Source organism: Manacus vitellinus, unplaced genomic scaffold, assembly GCF_001715985.3.
Source record: "Manacus vitellinus isolate BGI_N305 unplaced genomic scaffold, ASM171598v3 scaffold_16_pilon, whole genome shotgun sequence".
Classification (NCBI taxonomy): Eukaryota; Metazoa; Chordata; class Aves; order Passeriformes; family Pipridae; genus Manacus; species Manacus vitellinus.
In genome coordinates this window covers 10,947,434-10,971,659 of record NW_021939189.1, presented here as the reverse complement: position 1 = coordinate 10,971,659, position 24,226 = coordinate 10,947,434, and the positions used below count along the sequence as shown (strand labels likewise).

Below are 24,226 nucleotides of genomic sequence, written 5' to 3'. Positions count from 1 at the left end.
AGTAAGTTATGCACATGAACAACACTGAACAATACGACAAAATGTGCTGTGAAAAGTTACATTTTCGAATTTTTAAAAGCAGTTTGCACATTGTCACTAAGTGTGGTGTTTTGGGAAGCAACTACAGAGAAGCTCTTGAACCTGCCTCAGATGAGGGATCATTTGTAAAAGTTGCATTTGGTCCACAGCAATGAGATGATGGGCCCTCAGCTGACGTCTGGAAGGTCAGGGATGTCGTCCTACAGGACAGAAGGATGTTTAGCTTTACAGATCCAGTCTTCATCTGGGAAGGTTTCTGAACTAGCCCAAGGAGCGAATTAATCTGATCTATTGGCTTAAACACTTGTACAGGTACCTCTCACACAGGAATAAATGTGCCTCTTTTTACCTTGTGGAATTTGGGAAAATGTTTAAGCTAAACAGAAAAAGCCACTCATCACTGGAAAGGAAAAAAAAAAAACAAAACTCCACACGGGGCTTAGAGGACAACTAGTAAAAACTTTCCCTTGCAGACAAGGCCACAGCTATTTCCTCAGCTAAGAGCTCGGAATTTGGCCCTTGAACTTAACCACTGCCCATGTTTGTTTAGGCACAAGCGGTCTCTCATGGCCTCAGTTTGCTCCCACTGATGATGACAAACCCCACCTCACCAAAGAGGAAGTGGGGTTGGATTTATGGGCAACATTAAAGGCCACCAAGAAATTCAGAAGTCTCTCATTAGATCGCCTGAGAGTCTCAAGTCACAAGCCAGCCCTGCGTACCAAGAGCTGCAATGCCTTCTGCCTTGCCAGTTGGCCTGAAATACAAACAAGCCTTTTTGTAAGAGAAGTTAAACACATTTTTCTTCAGATTCTGTACTATTTGCCTCTTAAAACTGAAAAGATTCTCAGACTAAACTGTGATGTTCAACTCCAAAAGACCAAATAAGCAAATTTACAGCAGTTAAATGTTACATATGAAAGGCACATATATAATCTTTGAGACAATATTCAGTATTTTTTCTTCTTCTGATATCACAGGATAGCAAGTAAAATCTTTTTGCTTACATTTGCCATTATTACTGTTGATTTGAATTGCTGGTTCATAACCATACTATTAATTGCAACAAGATTTAATCACCTACTGTGTAAGCCAGCAGCAAAACACCTCTGCTCCTCACAGGATCACTAGAAATGAAATGTCATCCCAAGGAAAGCAAAAAGTCCAGGAAAAAGGATACATTTTGCAATTCTCTTTCAAATGTGAGCAGGCCTTTAAAATAGGAGCTTTTTAAGCCTCAGGAGGAACATGATGATATCTTTAGCTTACCCTGATAAACTTTGCTGTTGAAGAAACACCTGCAAAACGTGGTCATTCTAACTGGTACTTTTCTTCTGCCCAATTCAAGCTATTTTTTGCTTCCGAAGGGAAGAATACTTGAAATGTGGTTTGTTATAATAATTTAATGAAAAAATGCAGGTATTTTTGCTTTCATTGTGGGAACACAAACAAAGGCTTACAGGGGGTCCTTCAGAATGGAAAAGTCAATTAAAATACTGACTTCAAACAAATCTCAAAACATCTCTCATTACGCTCTGAAGGAATTTTGATAACCATTAATAAAATTACCACAAGTTACAGTAGCTTTGTTTTAGATAAACACTGCACTGCAAGCTAAATTGAATATAAAAATAGATCCCGTTTAATAAATTTGTGTATAATACACTATAAACAACTATGAAAGTGTTATTACAAAGGTAAACAAAAGTCTGTATTAATATTTCAAGTAACTTGATAAAATTTGTTCACATAACATTCAAGATCATGAAATGGACACAGTAGAACAGATTTTCCTCAATCCTCACACTTTTATTTAAACATCAAGTTAATCTTCTTTTCCTTCAAACAAGGAATTTCTGGTATCAGTTAAAGTTAGAAAGTGGACTATTAAAAATCATTATCTTGCTGATGAGACTTGGGATCCCACACCATTTTTCTCCAAGCATTTGTTGCAGCATTTTCCTCCATCTGAATCTGATGATACTTTTGGTTGTGGGACAGCAGAATTTGATTTGTCAGAGTTGAGGATTGAAGCATGCTCTGTTTGTTATCTGCTGGTCTCTACTGTAAACTTTTGTGCTGCTTTATGTGCTGAGAAACTTGCCATTGCCACTAGAAATGTCTCTCCAAGAAGTAACATTTTCATCTGCAGGGGAAGAAGATGACCTGATGTGAGGAAACTCTTCACAATATACAGTCTGTGCTTGGACATTACTACTGGCTTTCTGTTGAGGATACAAGAGAGGCAAATCACCACAATCCAGATACAGGCTTCCATTCCCAGAACTCCATTCACTGCTGCTTCCTTCATCTCTTCCTGGAGTGTCTTTAAAATTAAATTCCTGAGTTCTCTTAGACTTAGTTTTCCATTTTCTACATGATTGGATATATTTATCCTCTTTTGAGACTGTTCTTCCATTCTTGCCCTTAAGCATGTGATGAGCTGGCCCAGAGCTGGTGTGGCCATTTGTAACTCTGGGTTCCTGCATATGTTCTAATGTTCCCTGACAAGCAGATGGAGGAGCATTCTGATGTGCTGTATTACTCGCAGCACGCAAAGGTCCTTTGTCTACATTTACAATAGGGCCATATTTTTCTCTTCTTCCATCTTCATTTGGATAAAACTCTGGTAGAGCACCTCTAGAAGCACCATCCAGACTTTTAGAATTATTCTGAACACCCGCAGTCACTGTTCCATGAAGCATATGTTGAGTTACGGTCTGTGTTGCATCAAACTGCTGTCTCAAGTCACGTGGCACACACTTCTGGACAACTTTATCACTGGCTGTCTCAGTACTGCTTTCACCACATGATTTGCTTTCCATATGGTTTGACCTGGTCCGAAGCACACGATCTCTTTTGGAGCACTCAGCTCCAGGCTCAGAAACTAAATGCAGAGCTAGAAGAGGAAGGAAGGAAGTAGATTAATTGAAGGTAACGTTTTTGTTTGTTTTTAATAGAGAATCATAAGCATTGTCAAAATAAGCAGCTTATATTTACAACATTAGCTAGCTTATAAATAAATTGTACTTCACTTTCCATCTGCATCTCACCTTCATTACTATGTGTGTGAAATCAATATCAAGAAGAGAACAACTGTAGAATACCTGAGCGGGTAGATTTGCCCTGGGGAATGTGTCGAAGAGGTGTTTCAAGTCCCTTAGCCATTGTAGCCAGTTTGCTGGCAGCATTTATTATTTTCTTTTCAGCTCTGTCAAGAATTGCAGAACACGGGGAAAAAAAAAAAAAGACCAAGTTTTAGGGTAATTCCTTTTCAACTCTGCATTTTACTTCAAGGTAATGTTACTGAGAGTCAGCAAATTCTGAAGAGACAGTGTGCCAGACAGCTCAGCAGTGACCCCATGCCAGTGTGCACAGACTGGCAAGACTTCGGGTTGGGCACTGTTTGCTCCAAGGTGGACAAACACCAGACTAACATCTACACATCTCTTGCAAAGCCAACAGTAACTTCTAAATGTATTTGAACTCACCCTTCATGTTTCCCATTGTCAGTCAGGAGCTGTTGAAGACATGTCAAATAGTATTTGCGCATTTTCCGTGCCGTCTCTTGGCGCTCCCTCAGAACCTCCACTTTAATCATCTCGGCAGCTCGTTCCTTGCTTTCACGGATGTAACAAAGCATGTCGCCTACAAACACACTTCATGAGTACCAGTTTTCCCCCAGAGTGGGGAGAAAGGCCAACACCACAAACTGGGATTGTCTAGCAGATCTGGAACAAGTCAGCAAGGGCATGGGTTTACCTGCCAACATTCCACCCAAATCCTTGTTGCCTACTGGATAAACACCAGTGCAGATCACAGCAGGTTAATATGATGCATCAGAAAGGAATTCAGTTGTCTGGTCTGATTCTGCATCTTAAGAAAGAATAGAAAACACTAGGCATAGGGATTTGGGAGGAATGTTGGCTGGTAAAATATTGGTCTAGAAATTCTTCAGAGGTAGTGCAGCTGGAATTTGGGGACCTGCTGTACTTAAGTAAGAGCTGGTGCTACATTTAATCCTCTCTCCTCAGCTAGAAGGTTTCTGATTAAGTCAGAAGGCAGGATACAGCAAGAGAGAAAAGTAGATTCTCTCTCAGGACAAACTGCAGGTCAGGTAGATTTTTTTATCTGGAGAAAAATGATCAGTTTCAAAATACACTTTAAAAGCCATAATTCAGTGCAACAAAGCAAGGATGGCATAACAAGGTTTCACTCATTGCAGTGATATGTCAAATATTATGGCAACAATTCCATGTCAAATATTATGGCAACAATTCCATTTCTCCCATTCAGTCTAGTAAGAAGGAAAAATTTACTTCTCATGTGATTTGGCTGTCAGATTCTTGTCCAAGCTGGCTGAAGGAGGAAGCAACAAGGTAAATTATATTCCTCCACTAACTTTTTAGCTAAGACTTCAGTACTTACACTTAATCTTGCTCACAGCTTTGATGTAGTGAGCACGCATTTCTTCCAGACCTTTCACAGAGTCAGAGGATGCACAAGGTTTTGAGATGCCTCCCTTTGACAGTGTCCTGAAATGCATATAAGTCACACTGCACAAAAAAAGCAACTCACATCTTACAAAAAAAAAAATCATCTTGTTTAGCTTTTTTAAAATACCTTGGTGGTGACCCCTGGTCATTCAGTTTAGTCTTCATCTCAGAGTCTTCTGTAATTAGAGCCTTCTCATTTTCTATTAAAAAAAAAAAAAAGGAGGTGAACCATAATTCACTGCACTTCTCTAAACTGAAGTTCAACAGAAGTTATTACATAAACTGCTCTCTCTGGTATAAGAGCTCAGTGTCACAGAGCATCATCAGCACGTACAGCTGTCACAGTAACAAGCAGATAGGAATCCATCCCAATGCACTTCAATGAAGTCTGAATACAAAAGGCATCTCATACGGTAATTAAATAAACTTAAAGTCTTCATATGCCATTACTAACACTGGAGGTAAAACTTCTGGGATACCAAGTGTATGTGAAGAGAACGGATGGGATAAAAAAAATAACAAGGTTTGTCTTGATAAACATTGGAAAAGAGTATTAATTTGTAGGTTAGCAATTGTGCCTTCTTTGAGGTGGAGAGATAGAAGATAAAGCTTGTTTGGTTTTGTTGGTTTGATACAGGGTTTTTTTGGTTTAAGGCTAATAATCAAAAGCCAGTATTCACTCAAAACTGTACAATGCAACAGACAAGAGAATCAAGGTTGTCTTTAGGTGACTAACCATCCTAACCTTGGATATGCTCTGACTTAGCCTCATGTTGCTTCGCAGCAAGCTGAAGATGTTTGTGGGCCATCTCCAGCTCTCTTTTCAAGTCCTGGCACATGGCCTCCCTTTTTTCAAGCTCCTGGCAGTGTTCACAGCAAAAATCTTCCTGAGACCCAAGACTCCTTTTTGTACATTTCTCACTTGCAACAGTAACTGCTAAAAATTATACATCAACAGGGGACCAAAAAGAAAAGAATCAAGCCCAACATCTTTCCAGTGCTCTACTTAGTCCTCCTCTTGCTGGACAACTTAACACTTTAGTCCAATTAAACAAATCACAAGAAGCTGGAACCCCGTTACAGAAGGTGCAGCAGCATCTATCTGCTCCTAAAGCCCTCACAGCCTCAAAGCACTCCCATCAGTTTGAGTTCTTCAGTCAGCAATGAGACTTGTAGGTTGAATGTTTTTTGAATTTTTTACTTATTTTTTTTTAACCAACAGCCAAGCAGGGTCTTTTGAAGTCAGCTGAAGGAAACTGTCCCAGCTGGAAAGCCTCATACGCATCTGAGTCTAGTTAAGGAATACACAAAGACTGGGCTCCTTCCAGGAGAGCGACGGCTGCTCTCCACAGCCAGGACAGGGCGCTCTAGAGACAGGAGCACTGCAGTGCTTGTATTGTTCTGTGTTAATAGATGGTTTGTTATTTTGGTGTTAAAGGAATCCAAGCCACACTGCAGGCATAAAGCCAAAGACTCTCTTGGGTTTTCTTGCTTTATGTTTTTCAGTTGTGTAAGAACTCAAACTAAACAGAAAGCCCCAAGGAGATTTCTGTCCCTCCCATGAAGCTTTTCCCATCTACACTGTCTCCAGCTTTGCCACAGTACATGTGCCAGCTTTAGGAAGAGCTACAGTACTAAAGTATATACTGGGGAGGACAGTAAGAGAAGAAGGAAGGGGGGAAAGAGAGAAATATCACCTGAGGATTCACATTTTTTCAACTACATTCTTGATCAAAAGAACCAGAAAAGACTACAGACTACCATGCCAGGTGAAATATAATTCTTGACACAATAATACCTTTCACATGAATGCAGAATTCCTTGTCTTGGCTAATGTCAAGAGCAAGTAATATAATTCAATCTTTGAAGCTCTGATTTTGCATTATTCATTTATGAGACAGTTTAGACCATACCCTGCTCGCCATGATCAACACTGGCTTGTATATGAGCTAATAATAATATTCACTAATTAACTAACTTTGCATTGGGGTCGTCAATAGGCCATTGACTATTAAAGACTGCTATTAATAAGCTTAATTTGATAATACACAATTTGCCAGATTAAGATCAAAGCAAATACCTTTGTCTGTTCCAGTTTCCTGCAAGGGTGTCCGTCTTCTTAATGTCCTTTGTGCTCCTGCTTGGTGTCCAACACTGCACAAAGGACTTCTGGCCATGTCCCCAGTGTCTCCTGCACCGTGTTGCAGGTAAGGGTATGATTCTTTATTTGCATTACTCACTAACTCTTCATACTTCTGCAATTGAAAAACACTTTCTGAAAACCCAACACATAGTAAAAAGTGTTCCACCCCATCTTAAAGTAGGTAAGCAGTATGTTATGCTTAAAAACAACCAATCCTGGCCACCAAGTGGCTTTACTCATTTTAAAACAGGTACTTTAAACCTGCAATAGAACTGTAGGTTGCAGCTCAAGTTGTGAGGAAAATAACTATTCTATGATATAGAAGTTTACTTAGTGTACATCACTGCAACAGCAGTACATGAATATCTTGAGTATTAATCTGGAAATGTGAGTAGCTCTTAACATTGAAGAATTATACTGTGCCTTTGAGTAATTGAAGTTAACCTGTTTTTTAAAAAGAGAGAAGACTTTACTAAGAAATTACAGAGACTTCAATAGATAAGGTGGTTCAAGCCAGTCAAGGTTTTGAGGTCCAAAGGCATATTAAACAGTTTACCAGGACACATTCATATCCATTACAGAAGATGCATCAGACTTAAGAAAAAAGCTTCCTATTCTCTTTACCATTGCGAATATGACTTGTGACAAGAAAACATTAAAGGCCCACTTTCTGAACAGAAATACACTGTCACTAAAAAAATGGTGTAATTGCCATGAGAAATCACTACATAGTCATTTTCCCTCATCCCACCTTGTCTTGAGAAACAAGACATTTTCTCTGTCCTATTCTTGGATAATTTCCCAGCTCTTAAATGCTGGGAAGCAACGGCATTTCCGGTAGGATGCTCCCCATAAAAAAAAAAAAATTACTATGAGCATAAGTATTGCAAGAAGAGTAATCTGCTAAAACAACAGAAACAAATGCTTTTGGACAGAATCTGACTTAGCCCCAAACTCCTCTAGAAGAGGGTGGGACATCTTTCCTCATTTGGGCAGGCACGCTGAAATGGATTTCCCAGAGCCACAATAAAATTAAGCAAGACTATAATTCCCAAGACAGAACTGAATAACTGACAAACTGACCAACTACAAAAAAAGGATTTACTGTTTCCATCCTTATTTGCATAAGAAGAAGGGGAAAAAAGGCATAAAACATGATCTATCCAATCACTATCCAATCACCACTAAAAATTGGATTTTGCAGCTATGCAAAAATCCGAGGAGAGTTCTGTCATTACAGCCCATCTAAGAGGTCACAAGGAGCCTTCAACAGGCTCCCAAACTTAAGAGGGTGGATTTGTCTCCTTAACTTATGAGTCTCTGCATAAATGACACTCCTAACCTGTCCTTCTCTTCTTGAAAGATTAAAGACATCAAAGCTACACTTATCCTTTCCCTTTTCACTTGCTAATGGTAGATTTAGCATTCTTTGACTTCTAAAGGACTCCTGTTTATCAGTGAACACAAATGTTGAATTTCTTTTTCTCAGGATTACATGGATATTCCACGTTAGGAGAAAACAGGCCCAAGTGACTTGTCAAATCCCTTCTCTGATTGGCAGTTACAGTTTACAGAAATATTACCTCTTTCCATTCTCGCTCTTTCTTTTCCAGAATTGTGCAAACTGTGGTCCTATAGGCCTTCTGTAAGCAGGCCTTCAGTTTGTCTTTGCCCTGACTGTTTAATTGAACATGAGAGTCAAAACACTTGTCCTTCAAAGAATGCTGACTATGTGTGCACTTGACTAGTTCTTCATGGAGTTCACTCAACAGATACTCAAGCTCAACCAGAGTCTTCTCCTCATAGCGATTAACTTCATCCTGCAGTCTCTTGGCTTCCTGAGCCTCCCATTCTTGCTGCTTTTGGTCTAGTAACATCTTTATTTCTGCTTCTTTCTGAATGGAGAGATCATTCTTCTGCTTTGCAAGATCCTCCCTTGCTGTTGCAAGTACCTCTTTAATCCTGTTTCTGTGATCATCCAAGAATGATCTGTAGTCTCTCTCATTTTGCTCTTGTATCTGCAGGATTTCCTCTTGCTTTTCTTTGTTCCACTGTGCACGGGCCTTTGCTAGTTCTGCTTTGATGGCTGCAGGGATTTCTTCTTTCTTTAGCTCCAATTCCTTCCTGAGAGAAATTATCTTTTCTTCAAGTTCTTTCACTCTTGGTCCAGATCTCTCTGTACTCTCATGTTCCTTCTTCCATTTCTCCTCAGCAGCTGAGAGAACTAGGGCTAACTGGCAAATACATAACAGTCATTGTAAATATATACACACATTTACAGATACACAAAATATAACTCTGAGTCATTATCAATCTATTGGAGATATTTTCAAGTTATTTAATAAAAATTAAACCTTCATAGGCAAAAAAATGGATATGGACCAGAGTGCACAAGAAACATCTTTCCTTAATGATTTCCTGCCTGTGTCTACATTCATTCCTCAGTAACATATGGGATTTGGAAGACTGAACTGTTTATCAGTACACAAATATTTTAGGCTACCTGCTTTGCTGTGGTCTCTTGATGTTCTTTTTCCCATTTTTCTTTTTCTATCTTTAGATTTAGTTTGTACTCTTTGAGGTCTGTTAATTCTTGCAGCCACTTGGCACGAGCTTGGGTTAAAGCTGCACCTACCTTTAAACAGACAAAAAACCTACTTCAGTCACCACCACTGAACACATTTTTATTATTAGTTTCATGTAACAGTGCAAGAAGAGATTTCAGTTTGAATTGCCTGTGTTTACATAAATTAAAATAATTGGACCAGCAGCATCTGATGCGTTTCTTGATGCAAGAATTATGAATATAAAATTTTTTTTTAACAAAATTATTTAAAATCTAAGTCAGTGTTGCTCAGTTCTGCTCAAAATTCCCATAAAACTTGTTCAACAGTATGAAAAACAAGCAACATGCTACAGTTTGTTCAGAACTTTTTTAAAACTGTATTTCTAATATAGCAAATATCAACTACTGAGCTTAAGAGGAAGTTAGTGGGAGAGACCAATTTCTTTTTTTTAGGTGACTTAGTTGCACACAGAAGTTTCACAGGCTCCAGGCACACAGAACAATTATTTGTTACCTGGCTGGCAAGATTTTTACGGTATTTATTTTCCAGTTCTAATTCAAATTCTTTTAAGGCCTCTTCAGAGGCCATATTTTCTCTCTGAGCCTTCTGGATCTGCAGCCTCTGGTCTTCAACAGTCCCTTCTAACTCTTTAGTTGGAACATCATCCACAGCTGTTACTTGGTCAGTTTGGCAGCTGCAGTCATTACATTCAACTATAGTTCTTCTCATTTCTTCCAGCCTACTTTGCCATTCTCTTTCTATTTTTGCAAAGACTTGTTCTTTATTCTAAGGAAAAAAACATTTTTTAAGAAAATCTCCCCCACCATGTCCAAATAAATAGAATTTCACTGGTGTTTAACAAACAAAACTCTGTTTACACCAATAATCTTTCCTAACAGGAGAAGAACAAAACCATGCACAGAGAGAAGAGAGTTTGGTGACTCATCACAGCTTTCTTCTATGGGATAGGAGACACAAAGGACTTCTGATAATTGAATTAAACAATAGAATGTGTAACCACTCTCCAAGGATCAGAGTGGAAAACTCCAACATATTACCAGCTGTGACATTCAGGATATTCTGCTTGTTAGTTTACAAGATCTAGGGTTTTTTTAATCAAAATCTTAAACGTATAATACTTAATGACTTCTTCTGAGGCTCTTAAAATGACAGATCCTAAATAGCCACTTCAAATGGCAGAATAACAGCACATAAATCTACATACAAGTTCTGTTTCTGAACATAAACAACAACAAAAAAATTGAAATTCCCTGATCTGAGTTCCATACCTCTTTTTCTTCCTTCTCCCAGTGAACTTTAGCTAATGCAACTTTCTCTTCAACCTGCTGTTCTTGTTCTTCCAGCCACTTCCTCTTTGCTGCTATCATTGACCTGCTGTGTTTCTCTTCAAGCTCATTCCTCAGAAGTTTAAGAGAGACTTCTTTTTCTTCTACTAGCTGTTTCTTGAGCTAGACCAAAAATAAAAAAATACATGAAGCATTCTCCAAGGCATAGCAACTGCTCTGGTGCAAAGTGATGAGAATGCATGAAACATGTAACTCTCTAGAGCCTGTGCCCTGATATTACTGATGATACCTAAACAAGAGATTCACCTGTCAAAAGGAGATGCTTTAAGATGTTATATCAGAGGTTGGTTAGATTACATGTTTATAGGTGTTTCCATTTGTACCTTTTCTTCCTTCAACTGCTGCTCTTGTTCAAACTTCTTCCTTAAAGTAGCTTCCAAGGTGTCCTTCTCCCCACAGACTCCAATGTAACATTCCTTCACTGCAGTCATCTCTTTGTTCAGCTCCTCTATATTAGCCCTTCACAGGACAGATTATTTATTATCAATTGGACTTTACATTGACAGGACAGCAAGCCAATTTTAAAATAAGTGTCACTATCACTAAAGGCCAGACAGGAAACATGCAAGTTTCAGTAAAAGTGGAAAAAATGGTAAGCCTTACTTTAACTGTGAGATTGTCTCTTCATAGATCTGAATAAGCTGCTGCTTCTCCACAGCAAACCTCTCCATCAGGTCTTTCTCAAAATGTGCCTTTGTATCTTCATGATGTTGCTGGTAAGTTCTTTCACATCTACAATTTCAAGAAAGGAAAATAACTATCTAGTTTTCTTCCCCCATTTTAAAATGGGGTTCAACTTCTCCTTAAGCAAATACCTTTCCAACATAAACCTCCTCTGTACCTGAGAGCTGGAACAAGATTATACATGCGGGCTAAAAATCCACTAATTAAACTAAACAAAGTTAACAGACTTACCTGTCAATGGCTTCTTGTTTATCATGATCAAAATCTTGAACCATCTTTCTCATCTGACAACAGAGATCTTGATTTAAGCTTTTCAGTTTTTCCTCATTTTCCTTCAGTTCTTCAATAGTCAAAGCATGGGCCTGGACAAAAAAGGGTTATAAGAACCTTTTCTAATCAGAGCTCCTAGCACAGGGCAGGGTTTTTTTGTGTTGTGGTTTTGTGAGGTTTTTTCTGCAGGGATAAGCAGCATCTCTGTCTTACCTCAACTTCCTGTAGCAAAGCTTCATTAGCCTTTTTGAGTCTCAGAACTTCTTCCTTTAGATTATCAGAAACCAAAGGACTAGCCACTGAAGTATCAGTTAGATTTGTGACAGGCTAAAGATAAATAAAATAAGGATATCTTTCAAGATATAAATGATTTAGAAGTTAATGCTTAAACAAGTTAGAGTGGTTAAATAAAAATTGTACTTAAAAAAATAAAAAACACACCGAAAGAAATTATTGCAGTGCAAGATATAACAGTATCACTATTACTCTGGATAAATCCTTGAAACTCAGTACCATGAAGGTTTAGAGATGTTGTGTTTGCAAGATGAATGACTACTATCATCCCACAGAGAGCACAGCTCTCAAGTACACTGTAATTCTATCCCACATCCGTGCCACAATGTATAGATTGCAAAGGCAGATATTACAGGTCTGATCAACTTATAGAGGGAGGTAATGGAGTGAAGAGAGTGCAATATCAAGGAGATTCCCTGCTGATCAAATTACACAGTGAAGGCCCTCTGAAGGCAATCAGTGAAATGTTCCATGGGTATAAACTAATAGTACTATCAGCTTTCCCTGAGAAATTACAAGTCCTTTTGGCTGAAGAAAACCTGCTTTCTCCAATGAAATGTACTTCTGAAAAAAGCAGAGTGGCCATTAAATGCTATCAAGCAAGACAGTCATGATATCAGAACTCCCCTAATAGTGAATATGCTGCCCAAGTTCTGCTATTCAGCCTTTTTCCTCTTAACCAATACAAAACAAGGTATCATCCAAATGGCAATACTTTCCTTAAGAGCCATTATGGATACTCAGCTATGGGTAAATTTTTGATCCATTCTCACAAGAAGCTTAAATGCTGGTTTTGTTCACCAAAAACCACTGATATCTTAACTTTTAAAGAAGTGTAAAAGAACAAACCTCTGACTCTTTTGATGCTTTTTCTGCTTTCAATTTGTATTCCTCTAGTGTCTTCTGGCAATCTTTAAGATCATTTTGTAACTGAGTAACCTGGTTTCTCTTCATTTTATTACTGTTTAATAAACGTTCCAGCTCAGCCTTTAATTCTACAATAATTTCATCTTTGGAGAGTTCTTTATCCACGTCTCTGTTCTGTATTGCACTATCAGGGAAGACATAACCAGTTCAGTATTTAAAAGACAAAACACATTTATCTAAAAGGTAGTTGTAGCAAAGACAAAAGCAACTAATGCTATCAGAAATATAAATGTCTAAGACACAATAGCAAAAAGAATAAGAACATGGGTACAAAAGCTTTTTATCAAGTTGCAATCAATTTACAGAGAATTTGTTAATTCAGCTATTTCCCCAAAAGATTCATTCTCACATCATGTGAGGTATTTTGAGACAACTCAACTGGTTGAAGGTAAAAGACAACTTTAGGTTTAAGTAACTATTTGGAGTCTAAGCAAAAAAGGTGTCCATGAATACAATCCATACAATTCAAGGAATAGTAACATGGTCCCTATAAAATCTAAGGATTTATTAATTCGTAATTAGGCAGCCAATTTATGGTATTAGTTCAGTTTTCTGTTTCCCACATTACCTGGCAATACAAGCAGTATTTCAAGTATCTACCAAAAACCTGTAGTTGATCCAGTAAGACCATCTTTTACACATCACTTGTATAATTTCTTGAGGATTTTAGATTTTCTTTCTACAAGAATCACTCAATACCTGCAGAACTTTGGTTTCTTCCCAGTGGTTTTTTTAATTCCCAAATCTACATAGGATTCACCCAGGTTCACATGCTGCTCTCCACTTGCATCATTCAAAAATACTCCAAGCTTGGCAGCAGATTCATACAAAGCTATTTCTTCCTTCAGTTCCATTAATTCTTCCTGAAAGAAAGAGTCAGAAAAAAAATTATGCTGAGCGAAGACTCCAAGAAAACATATCAGGCCCATGATAATTCTTCCAAAGAAAACAAATACTTGGAGCTATTATTTCTAAATATAGCTGTATGTAGTTGAATCACCTAGCATTAATTTATTTATAGTATCATTTTTGATACCTCTAGCAAAGTACATATTAAAACTACAAATTAGAATATACTGAGCAACAGAAAATATTCCCTATTGTTCTTACCACAGTTCATATTTCTTTTGCTCTTTTGCTCTTACTTCTGCTTTCCTGCTGCCCTTGTATAGTAAAATGGATGACAACAGAAAAGTACATAGCTGGCAAAACAGCCTATTGCTCCAGGACTTAGTAGGATTCATAACTTACAAAATGGCAGATTTAAATCCAATATATGAATTGAATTGGGAACACAGACTTCCACTCATATTTTACAGAAGACTCTCTGGCATTCCCTTTTGCTGACAAAAGGTAAATTTCAGAATACACTATCTCCAAATTCCTAGCACACTGAATTTACATTTTTTTTTCCCCCAAAAGCAGGTTAGACCAATGCAGGGGATCAGATGTGTGCCCATACAGATGCCTTGCTGTGTTTTAACTTGGGGCACCAGGGATGAAGTCCAACATGCAACACTGGAAAATGAAGCAGTCAAAGGAGATGTGCTTGTTTCCCCAACAAATTAAAAGTATTTCAAGTACCAACTCCTTATCTACAATGCCCATCCCCATCAAATTAAAGCAGTGAAATATTTAATAAAATTAATTAACCTGCAAAGCCTTGTTCATGTCGTTGCTCATCATGTGTGCAGACTGAGCTTGTTGCAACTGAAACCGTAACTGATTTGTCTCCTGCATTGAGCCTGTTGCAGGAAAGAGAAAGGAGAGAAAGACCAAGTCATAAACATGCAAGAAAGACTAAGCAATCTGCAAAAAGATCTCTGTTAAAAATAGCAGTGTTGATTCTGGCAAGAGGGAGTACTCTGTTTCTATTTCCTTGAGCTCACTAACAGCTACTAGAGACATTACTATAGAAAGACTTTCATGAGTAAAGGTAGGCAAAAGTCAAACACACGAATGGCAAAATATTTCACAATCTAGTCCAATGACACAGGTTTCCCAGAATCAGCCTCCAGCTCCTAAAACAATTCTTTTCTCAGTAAGATTTGAATTTAGAATGGCAATTCAAGTCAAACACCTTAACACAAAACTAAGCAGCTTGTTCCCAAAGGCTGTTGTTTGTACAAAACAAAGTTTACACATATGCAGCACAAAATATACAGGAAAAGAGTTTAACCTTGTTGCTTGGGGGTTGGAGGTGGTGTTTGCTTTTATTTCGATCAGTTTTTTACATTTCAGTCTAGACTTAACTAAACTTTATTTAAATCTGACTAAGGTACTGCAGAGGAAATGGTCGAGTGCACATTTATTTCAATGTTGATTTCACTTCAATAGGAACATTGATATGCAATTTCATACTTAGAAAAACTGAAGACATTTCTGCAAGGATAGATAAGCTATGAGTGAAAGGCTGACCTGTTTGCAGTAAATTTGCACATTGCTTTTGGCTTTCTTCTAGGCTTCTCGTCAGTCGATTTATTATTTCTGTTTTTTCACATTTGGTTTCTTCCAGCCTTTTTTCAAGTTGCTTAACATGGTCTCCTAGATTTTTGCAAAGCTCTTTCTAGGAAGAGAGATCATTTTTACTCACATTACAAACATCTAGCCATCTAGAACAGGAGACAAATAATCAATCTGATACCTAAATGGGTAGAGAACAGCTAAATCAATCACAGATCAAATGCTATCCTTGGCTGACAAGTCACTTCTTGCAGTATCAAAGTTCAGTTTTTCACTAGCAGACAGTAAGTGTACTCATATATAAACATACGTGGATGTGAACCATTTCATATTTTCTAGAGCACTTGGTTTTCAGCACATCAGATTATCTCCTGTAATTATTCACATATAGTCAGTCTACTGCAGAAAAATCAAACCTTCACGTTATTTATATTAAGCCTGAGCTTAACTCAGTTTATTTTAACTGAGCTTAAGCCAAGCTAGCAAGGGCCAGCACTCTTTAAAAGAGGAACTGTAGTTTTTTCACATGATATACAAAGTAGACTTTCATATGGCATTACTTAGTTACCCACACAGACCTGGGAGGCACAGTACCTTGTCTTTATACTTGTTAACTCTTCTCTAAAAAAAAACAGGAAAACTCTCTCCTTAAATAACCCAAACATGCTACCATATATTTTGCAGTAGAGACGAAGCTGTGTAAGCTTTGTTGTGGTACTAATAGACAAAAATTTAGCAATGCATTTTGTTCAGAAGCAAGTGTTAGTTACATTTTCAAACGTAAATCCCATTTATTTTTATGTATATTTATGTTGAGACAAGAATCACAGAAATTCAATTTTGTTTCCTTTATTTGAAATAAGAAGACAATTAAGGCCTGATTAGACTACATTGCTTGAATATGTCTAATAGTGTAATGGATTCTTACGACATGCTCTACAACCATGTGACACAATCCATATTAAAGTCCATCCCAAAGACTTTTCCCCCCCTCTCTCCTTTTAAATCCTTACTTCTAAAATAAAGTGACTGTTCAGTGGTTAGTCATCCTTGATCACTTTGAGACCAAATCTTGGCAAAAGACTGTTTAATAAACAGTTTTTCTTGTTTTTTCTTACAAGAATATCAGATTATTTTTAATTAGTTCTTTTCTTTCCCAGAGTTACTTGCAGTACTCTTCCAAAAAGAGACTGTGCACAGAACAAAAGCTCAGGAGAGCAACTAAGACAATGAATTCTTGCCTCCTCTGCATCTGCTATGTACAAAATGAAATCTGAACTCACAACTGCCTTGAGATGTTTATAAAAACATATCTCATAGGCTTCCTAATATTGAGACTTTCCATTTTCTTAGCAGCTTCCAGAAGGAGTTATTAGAATTATAGGTCGAGAAGTGCAGTTTAGGAAACATGGGGATTTCTACAGCCTCTCCAGTACCATACTCAGCATCCTAAAATAATTTCTTACCTGCTCTCTGAGTGCAGATTTTGTAGTATCAAGTTTCTGCTCTAATGATAGTACTTGCTTTTCATACTTCTGCTTTAGTGCTGAAACAATAGTCTCATGTTGTTCCCTGGCTCGCTGAAGGGCATCTGACCGCTGAAGTTCTAACAGCTGCTTTTGCAAGCTCTCCATGGCCACCTCTGCCACCTTGGATTGCTTCAGCATCTGTAGGAACAGTATTAGAGTAGTTCCCAGTTACATGTGTTTTACTTTTGCTCCAATATTCTGTATGTCAGTTCAGGTTTTCTCGTGCAAGAGTTGCTAAAAGTCCTCAGATAATGTATGGGGTTTAATACAAGCTACTTTCAACAGTGGATCCTATTAATTCATTATATATTCAGCTTCTGAAATGATCATGAGCAGCATTCCAAAAAACGAGCACTAATGTTTAATGCAAATGCATCACACATATAACTGTAAAGGTCTTCCCCAATAAACAGTCTGAAAATATTTATAGTACCTGCTCTTCATTGGCAGTAAGAGTCTGGATTTGAGTTTCAAGTGCCTTGATTTGACCTTCAAGATGCATTTCCCGTTCTTTTCCATTCTGATAGAGTTTCTGAGACTCATGAAGACTAAGAGCCAAACCATCCTTTTCATCTAAAAAAAGAGACATAACAACTGTGTGAGAAATATGGCCAGCCACCCACGGAACCACTGCATGGAACACAACAGCTCAGTATCTGCTCTACGGAGCCATTCACTCTGTCTCATACTGTGGGCAACAACAGAAGACAGAACAAAACCAGTTAGTTTCCATCCAGCAACCCCTGTCTCCTGGTAGCAGGAAGCACTCCAAGGTACTGTTTCCACAAGGGTTCTGAAGGTACAAGCCCCATCCTGTCAGCAGTAGGACCTGGCATCTGCCATCATTTAAAAGAAGAAACAAAACAAGTCCTCTGGAGAAACAGCCAAAACACAGCAAAATGGTTGACAGTTGAAGTTTTCCCCCTCCTTTGCTCCTTTTGCATTCTAAAAACTATATTCTTAATTCTTTAAGTTCATGACTGGTTTTGTCAGTTCCTATAAGAAATGGGAGACTAAGAAACCACCAGTGTCCACTACACAGAGCTTCTCTCTACGTACAGTCTGTGAAATGGCTTGTTAAACAAGACACCACAGACAAATCTATTTTTTCATGTAGGTACACTTCTCCTATTGGAGTTTGGGTGTTATGGTGTTGGTTTGAGGGATTTTTTTTGAATTTTCTGTAGTTTTAACAGACTACTTCAGCAAACTTCTCTTCTCTGTACGTTTGTGATGCCTGACACATGGGGACTCTGGAAAACAACAGTGGTTCTGAAAATGCAGTAAAAGTTAAAACAGTTATGCAGTCAGGCACCAATCCAGAGAATTTTCTTTAGAACAATGTTTGGGGAAAGAGAGTTAGGTGCTATAATCCCAAATCAAGTTTATAAATATGATAACTACCTAGAGACACTTTCTAAATCAAAGTTTCAGAATTATAAAGTTGTTAGATATGAATAAAATATAAGAATTAGCACAAAACATTTTACCTTTGACCATCGAAAGCTGATGATTTAAATATCTAATCTGCTGTGCACTCTTCTCTAGCTTTTCATTAAGTTCTTCCAGTTGTCTTTCTCTTGCTTTATTTAGAACTTGAAGTTGAAGAATCTGCATATTTTCTGAAGAATCTGCCAAATTTCAAATAGCATGCAAACAGCTTAGCACAGAGACCAAGAAAGTCGTCGTCGTCATCATCATCATCATCCCTGCTCCAAGATACTTTTTTTATAGTGTTAAATTCATTGCTGGGCCACAAAGTTGCATCATTTTTTTTAACCCACATTTGATTCACATGACCTGAATTGCTCTGGCAGCAATCGCTGAAGAACAGTAGGAAATACCAACACAATTCAAACCCGACAGCAAGCCCAGATAAAGGTTCATGTGCTGTGAATTGTCTTGTGGCCACTACAAATTTTCAAGATGTTTAACAAATGTTCTGCTATTTGAAGTGTACCTGACAGAAAAGCTCAATGTGGCATCACGGAAAATATGCTTCCTAAGGTATAGTAAGTCATTATTTTCCAATATTATGAAAAGAGACAAAGTGCCAGCAAGACTTGACATCAAGCCATCAGAAATAATTTCTTTCAGTCTCACCAGTCAAAACCACATTTTTAACAGCCTGAAACGCAAACACCCTGAAAATCAAAAACCCTGATCAAAACCACCCAATTCCTAAATATAAAAGATCATATACATCAACATACTTTTAGTTGTCTTCTTTCTAGAAAAACTGCTGAAATCAATGTGTTTTCTATTGCTGATTTCCAGTGGACTTTTCACACAAGTTTATTTCAAGTCTAAGTAGCAAACACTTACTGTCATCATTGGCCAAGAATTCACGTTGCAAATCTTCAAACACTTCATTTCTTCTGTTTCCTTCTTGGACTACTGGAACATTTTGATGAATGCCATTTTGGTATGGTTTGTAAGTCACTTTGTAAGATTCTGGTGATTGGCCATTGACAACATCGGATGCAACAAATTGCTGTTGTGACAATATAGAGATAAGAGGAAATAAATTAAAACCACACCTGTAGTGTTGCTCAAGAAAAATATTTTTCATTTTACAGGTTGACATCAAGAGTTCTAGTAGCTCTTCATTTTCAGGTTCCAATCCAGCACACCATTTAAACTTGACAGAATCTTTCATGAAAGCTTACACTAAAGTGTAACTTCAATGTAGGCACTTCAGTGAATCACATTCATTCTACCTCATGGAATTTTAACAGGCAATGGAGGTAACATATGAAACATATGAAAATACAATTATTTAATGTTTCATTGTTTTAAATAGGCTACAAAAGCTTCCCATCACTGCTTAAATTGATAGTAAGAGACTGAAAGCATCTAGAAATATTAATACAAAAAAAGATCTGTGAAAACTTTACAAGAGATAGAAAAACATGTCAGCTTCTGACATACCTTAAGATGTTCCTTTGGAGCATCTGGAAAATTTATTATTTTATTTTGTTGATTGTTAAACTCTGGTTTATGACCACTTGTATATGGCCTGAAGTTTTCAGGAAGATGATACACATTGTTCTGTTGGTAGCAACTTGGAGAGTTAAACCCATCTCTACCAAGATACACATCATCAGGATCCTCTTGACCGTTCTGGCCACGGTAATCTTCTTTAACATCATATAAAAGTTTCTTCTCGTCACCATTTTGCTGGTCACACAAGAATTGTTCAGGGTACATATTTTGTCCTTGTTCATAGCCCTATAAACGGATAAGAGGTTTAAAATTGCTCTCTCAAAACTCAGATTTCTCCCCACCCCCCTTTTTCTGAGGTTACCAGCCCTCAAGTTAGAAACACTTCAAATGAACAGCAGAACATGAAAAGTATTTCTCTAATGAATTCAAACAATAGTTAGCATGTTATTATGAACAAGCAGTTCATACTAATTACATCACTGCTCCTGCAAGCTTACATTTTGAGGATCACTTATCAATGGATGATCATTCCACCTCCCATCGTGCTTCCCAGGCTCATGTGATCTGCAGAAACACAAGTAAATTACTTATAACTTAGGAAAAAACAAAGCAAACCACCTCTTCTTAAAGTAAGTGGTATCTAGTTTACTGCAAACTGCACTACAGCTTCCCTTTTACTTGGCTTGCTTTTACACACCTCATCAACTGAGATTTTGCTCTGTTCTCAAAACCACAACATAAATAATTAAAACATGGAGCCAAATGCCTTACTGCTGCTCAGTCTCCTGAATGCTGCAGTCTGAATAGCTGGAGAGCTGGTCTCCACTGTCCTCCAGCATATCATGGGGAAGGTCTGTCAACAGTTGCTGCAACTGAAACAGAACAAACAACATTCATTATATGCTTTTCAGAAGAATGCATACAAGTTCAGTCCAAAGAGAGAGGCCAAACAGCCACTTGCACAAAATCCTGGTGTCCTTCTCCAAGGAAGAGTCTGTCCTGTGACAGACTACTTGTGAAGAATGGTCTGAAAAAAAATCATCCCAAGTATTCTCCTCTCCAAATCCCAGGCAAGAGAGGTACTGGACACTCAAAACATGCTTTTCCTGAGGAATCTGGATGGAAATCCAGATAAGAAATTGCCAGTCAGTGTTACTAGGTGCAAGAAGTCATCACTGCAACAATTAGTGGTCTGCTCACGTGTTCAGTGAAGTCACCAAGAAACTGGACACGAACAAAGAAAAATACCACCAATTCTAATTCAGAAAATACAGTTGTGCCACAAAAAAAAAAAAAAGAAAAAAAAGAAAAAAGAAAAAAAAAAAAACACAACCAAAACACACCTGAACTTATTTGTTGTAAGGATTCCCACACAGAATGTACCTCTACCAGCTTTCAGAGAGGCTTTGATATGGGGCCACATACTGGGTTTCTTGTAGATCTGAGCTATGCACTCTCTTTTTCTTATTAGGTACCTTGAGAGCTACACAATATATTCAGAACTTTACATGCAATTTCTGAACCCTAACCCTGTTTTTCTCTGAACTCACAAAGCATGTATTAATATGAGCAGAAACATTAGCTGCCCCATGATACATGCCTTGTTGGGTTTTCTTTGATGAAACAAACAAACAAGAAACCAGAAAACAAAAACTACCATCTACAAAAGGTTTATCTTTAAGAGACCATGTTTTCTCAGACGCTATTTTAGATGCTCTCTGAGACCAAAGGATAGGTCAGAAGGATAATTTTTTTAAAATGTTTACAGAACAAAGTATCACCAAAAGTTTTTTCCTAGAAATTCACTAGTGGCATGAAGGAGTTTTCCTGTCATGAGGGTATTCTCTAGATTTACTATATCTCAGCTCCAGAAAGCAGGAAAGTGAATATCATTCACTGAAGATCCTCATTCCTTTGCCCCCCTTGGAATCAAGCACATCCTTGAGCACCAGAGGTTTTGCTGGTCTTGCACTGCTTTAGAAACTTGAAAGTCAAGAGAAAGCAGTGCACACAGCTCACAACCTCATCAGGAGAGTTAACACTTAAACTGAGCTCAGTCTACCAGGTGAGCTAGCACAGAACTCCAGATGAGGGTAAGTTCTTAAGTTAGTGCCAAAGTATTCTCCCATCATGCAGATCTCCCCGATTTTCAAGAACCACCTGATTTGTGGTGGCAGAGAACTTAAACTACTGCAAAGTCTCTGATTACTCTTCACCAAGGAACACAGCAGAGCCTGTGTTTCAGCCTCCTTTTACCAGGCTAAAAGTCACACCCCACTGAAATATTCACATGTAGCTTTGTGAGCCCCACCCTGCCCCAGTTCAAACGTGCATGACCAACAAGGATCATCACTGACTTGTTCCAAAGAGGCTGCTTTGTGCCCCTTGCCTCTTGTCCTGTCACTGGGCACCACTAAAAAGAGCCTGGCTCCTTTGTCTCCCTTCAGGTGTTGATACACATTGATGAGATTGTCCCTGAATCTTCTCTTCTCCAGGCTGAAGAGTCCCAGGTCTCCCAGCCTCTCCGTATAGCAAAGATGTTCCTCTCAACACTGAACTTATAACCTTATTTATCCACTGTCTCACTGACCCACTGTCATAACCCTACAGTTATTTCACTATTCATTCTCCTGCACAAGCACAACATTCTTTATCCAGGTAGAAAGCTTTGGAACAGGCATCAGATTCCCTATGGTGCTCTAGAGCATCCCTCCAACACATTTTCGTGAGCACTTGTTTCAACATTTCCTACACTCCCCTGGAGTGTACTGGGGACATGATTGTGATTTACCATCCTCTAAAAACCACTATGCACGTTCATGTTAAACACATGTTTTGCCAACTAGCTTTGTGAAACAAAAAAGAACAGAAACATGTTTCAACTCCAAAGAAATCTCAAAATTCTGAATATATTTTTCCAGACACTTATGTGATTTATAATCAGAATTTGAGAAATAGCTCCTCATTCTTTTCTAAGCAAATCAAATTTTCAAGTGAAAGAATGGTTGCTTTCTAAGTATTTGTAATAAGTGAAAAAGCTATCAAGAAATAAGAAATGTAGGTGACACCAGCCTTTTACATTTGATCTACTGCATAAGCAAGGAGTAAAGTCTTCCAGCCACTACATACGATTTTAAGATGCAGCATCTCATTTTCTTTACTTTTTATGCTTTATAAGAGTGGCACAGTCTGCCCTCTCTTCACTCTTACCAAAGACAACACAAAACATTTTTCTTTCTTTTTAAACACTTAAAAACAAGAAACAGGAAGAAGCTAAATACACAAGCCCTCAGATTTAATTATTTATTCTTTTTCACCTCTTGTTCTCTTGCATAATCTTCTTGGTCATAGTCTTCATCTTCATGTTGTGTTTGTAGAGCTCCACTATCAAAGTCAAGGGACATTGTTTTCCAGCAACGAGTTTGTGTATCCAGCAAAACCTATCACAGGACAGGCAAACAGCACGTGAGTGAAATAGGATAGGAACCAAAAAGCACCACCCTCACTTCCTTAATTATGTAGCCAAACACACACAAAAACATCCTTTTTGAAACAGACATTGCACATTATCAGTATCATTCACTTTAATGTTTGTTTCTCAGTATACCCAAGCCTACCAAATTTCTAAGAATTTAGCATTTAAAACAATTATTTGGGCTTTTCATATTAAACTAATGAAGTTCTCCTACAACCAGACACTATTTTCTTCAAACACTATATATATATAGCATGATACATGTTGATAGTTATGTCCCCTGGTACATCTTGCTTCATCTTCTTCTAGAAAATAACTATATTTTGTATTAAATGCAGAAAGTATGCTGTTTCTTGTGCATTTGGATAATAGCTCCGAGAAAAAAAATGGAAAAGTACCATGAAAATCTGAAAAGTATCCTGTCAGTACCAGATTTCACTGCCTAATGAAGAGACTCCCGAGGGCTCCTCTACGCTGAGCAGGGAGTTCACACTCAGCTGCAGCGTATCAGTGCTGGCCCACATTGGGTTGCAGGGTAACTTACTCCCTGATGAAGATCCTCCTTTGGGCACACAGGTGTAGCTCCTGCTGAAATCTCCACTTGCTATAAAGTGAGCTTTACTGGAGCATAATTTGCGAGTTAAACGCCGGCACCTGTTTGTGCACCCCCTGTAACACCCGGGACCCCTAAAAGGGGGCTCTGAGGCACCACGGCCCCCCAGCCCCGCACAAGCCGCACACGACCACCCGCCCTCTCCCCTTTCCTTGGAGCCCTTCCCAGCCCCGGAGCGGAGGCAGGCCGCACGAGAGAGCCGCGATCGGCCCCGGGCGATGCCGGGCGGGCCGGGGCATCCCTGGAAGCGCGAGGCGAGCTCAAGGCCCGCCGCCACCTCAACATCCTCAGGCGGCGGCGCGGGGCATCGCTGCCGTTACTTCGCCGCACCTCCGGCGGTGTCCCCCGGGGCCGACTGAGCAGCGGTCCTATCCCAACCCACCTTCGCGCGCCGGCGGCCGCCACAGCCACGG

General features: G+C 38.5%; 1 protein-coding gene across 4 annotated transcripts; it reads right to left on the bottom strand.

The window, feature by feature from the left end:
• Window positions 1-1,715: 1,715 nt before the first annotated feature.
• CEP152 (centrosomal protein 152) lies at window positions 1,716-23,161 on the bottom strand. 4 transcript variants are annotated; one of them, XM_008925470.4, is made up of 26 exons: window positions 23,043-23,161; window positions 20,497-20,597; window positions 20,223-20,289; window positions 19,711-20,010; window positions 19,105-19,273; window positions 18,270-18,410; window positions 17,213-17,352; window positions 16,717-16,917; window positions 15,206-15,353; window positions 14,441-14,532; window positions 13,487-13,650; window positions 12,710-12,911; window positions 11,780-11,893; window positions 11,528-11,658; window positions 11,216-11,344; window positions 10,936-11,071; window positions 10,535-10,714; window positions 9,759-10,031; window positions 9,182-9,313; window positions 8,262-8,912; window positions 6,616-6,790; window positions 4,663-4,735; window positions 4,468-4,574; window positions 3,531-3,687; window positions 3,147-3,250; window positions 1,716-2,938 (listed from the first exon to the last, which is right to left on the bottom strand). In XM_008925470.4, the coding sequence occupies exons 1-26, from the start codon at window positions 23,127-23,129 to the stop codon at window positions 2,124-2,126; spliced, it is 4,989 nt and encodes a 1,662-aa protein (XP_008923718.4). In that variant the 5' UTR covers window positions 23,130-23,161; the 3' UTR covers window positions 1,716-2,123. The 4 variants fall into 4 exon arrangements, with proteins under 4 accessions (XP_008923718.4, XP_017925360.3, XP_017925361.3 ...); XM_018069871.3 differs by lacking the exon at window positions 9,182-9,313; XM_018069872.3 differs by lacking the exon at window positions 9,759-10,031.
• Between the last annotated feature and the right edge of the window lie 1,065 nt (window positions 23,162-24,226).

Excerpts from the sequence above, each read along its gene's own strand:
- CEP152 (XM_008925470.4), bottom strand. The coding sequence starts at position 23,129 with ATGTCCCTTGACTTTGATAGTGGAGCTCTACAAACACAACATGAAGAT. Across the intron at positions 11,894-12,709 it reads AAGCATCAAAAGAGTCAGAG|CCTGTCACAAATCTAACTGA; the intron begins GTTTGTTCTTTT and ends ATTTATCTTTAG. Across the intron at positions 11,345-11,527 it reads AAACAAGAAGCCATTGACAG|ATGTGAAAGAACTTACCAGC; the intron begins GTAAGTCTGTTA and ends TTGAAATTGTAG.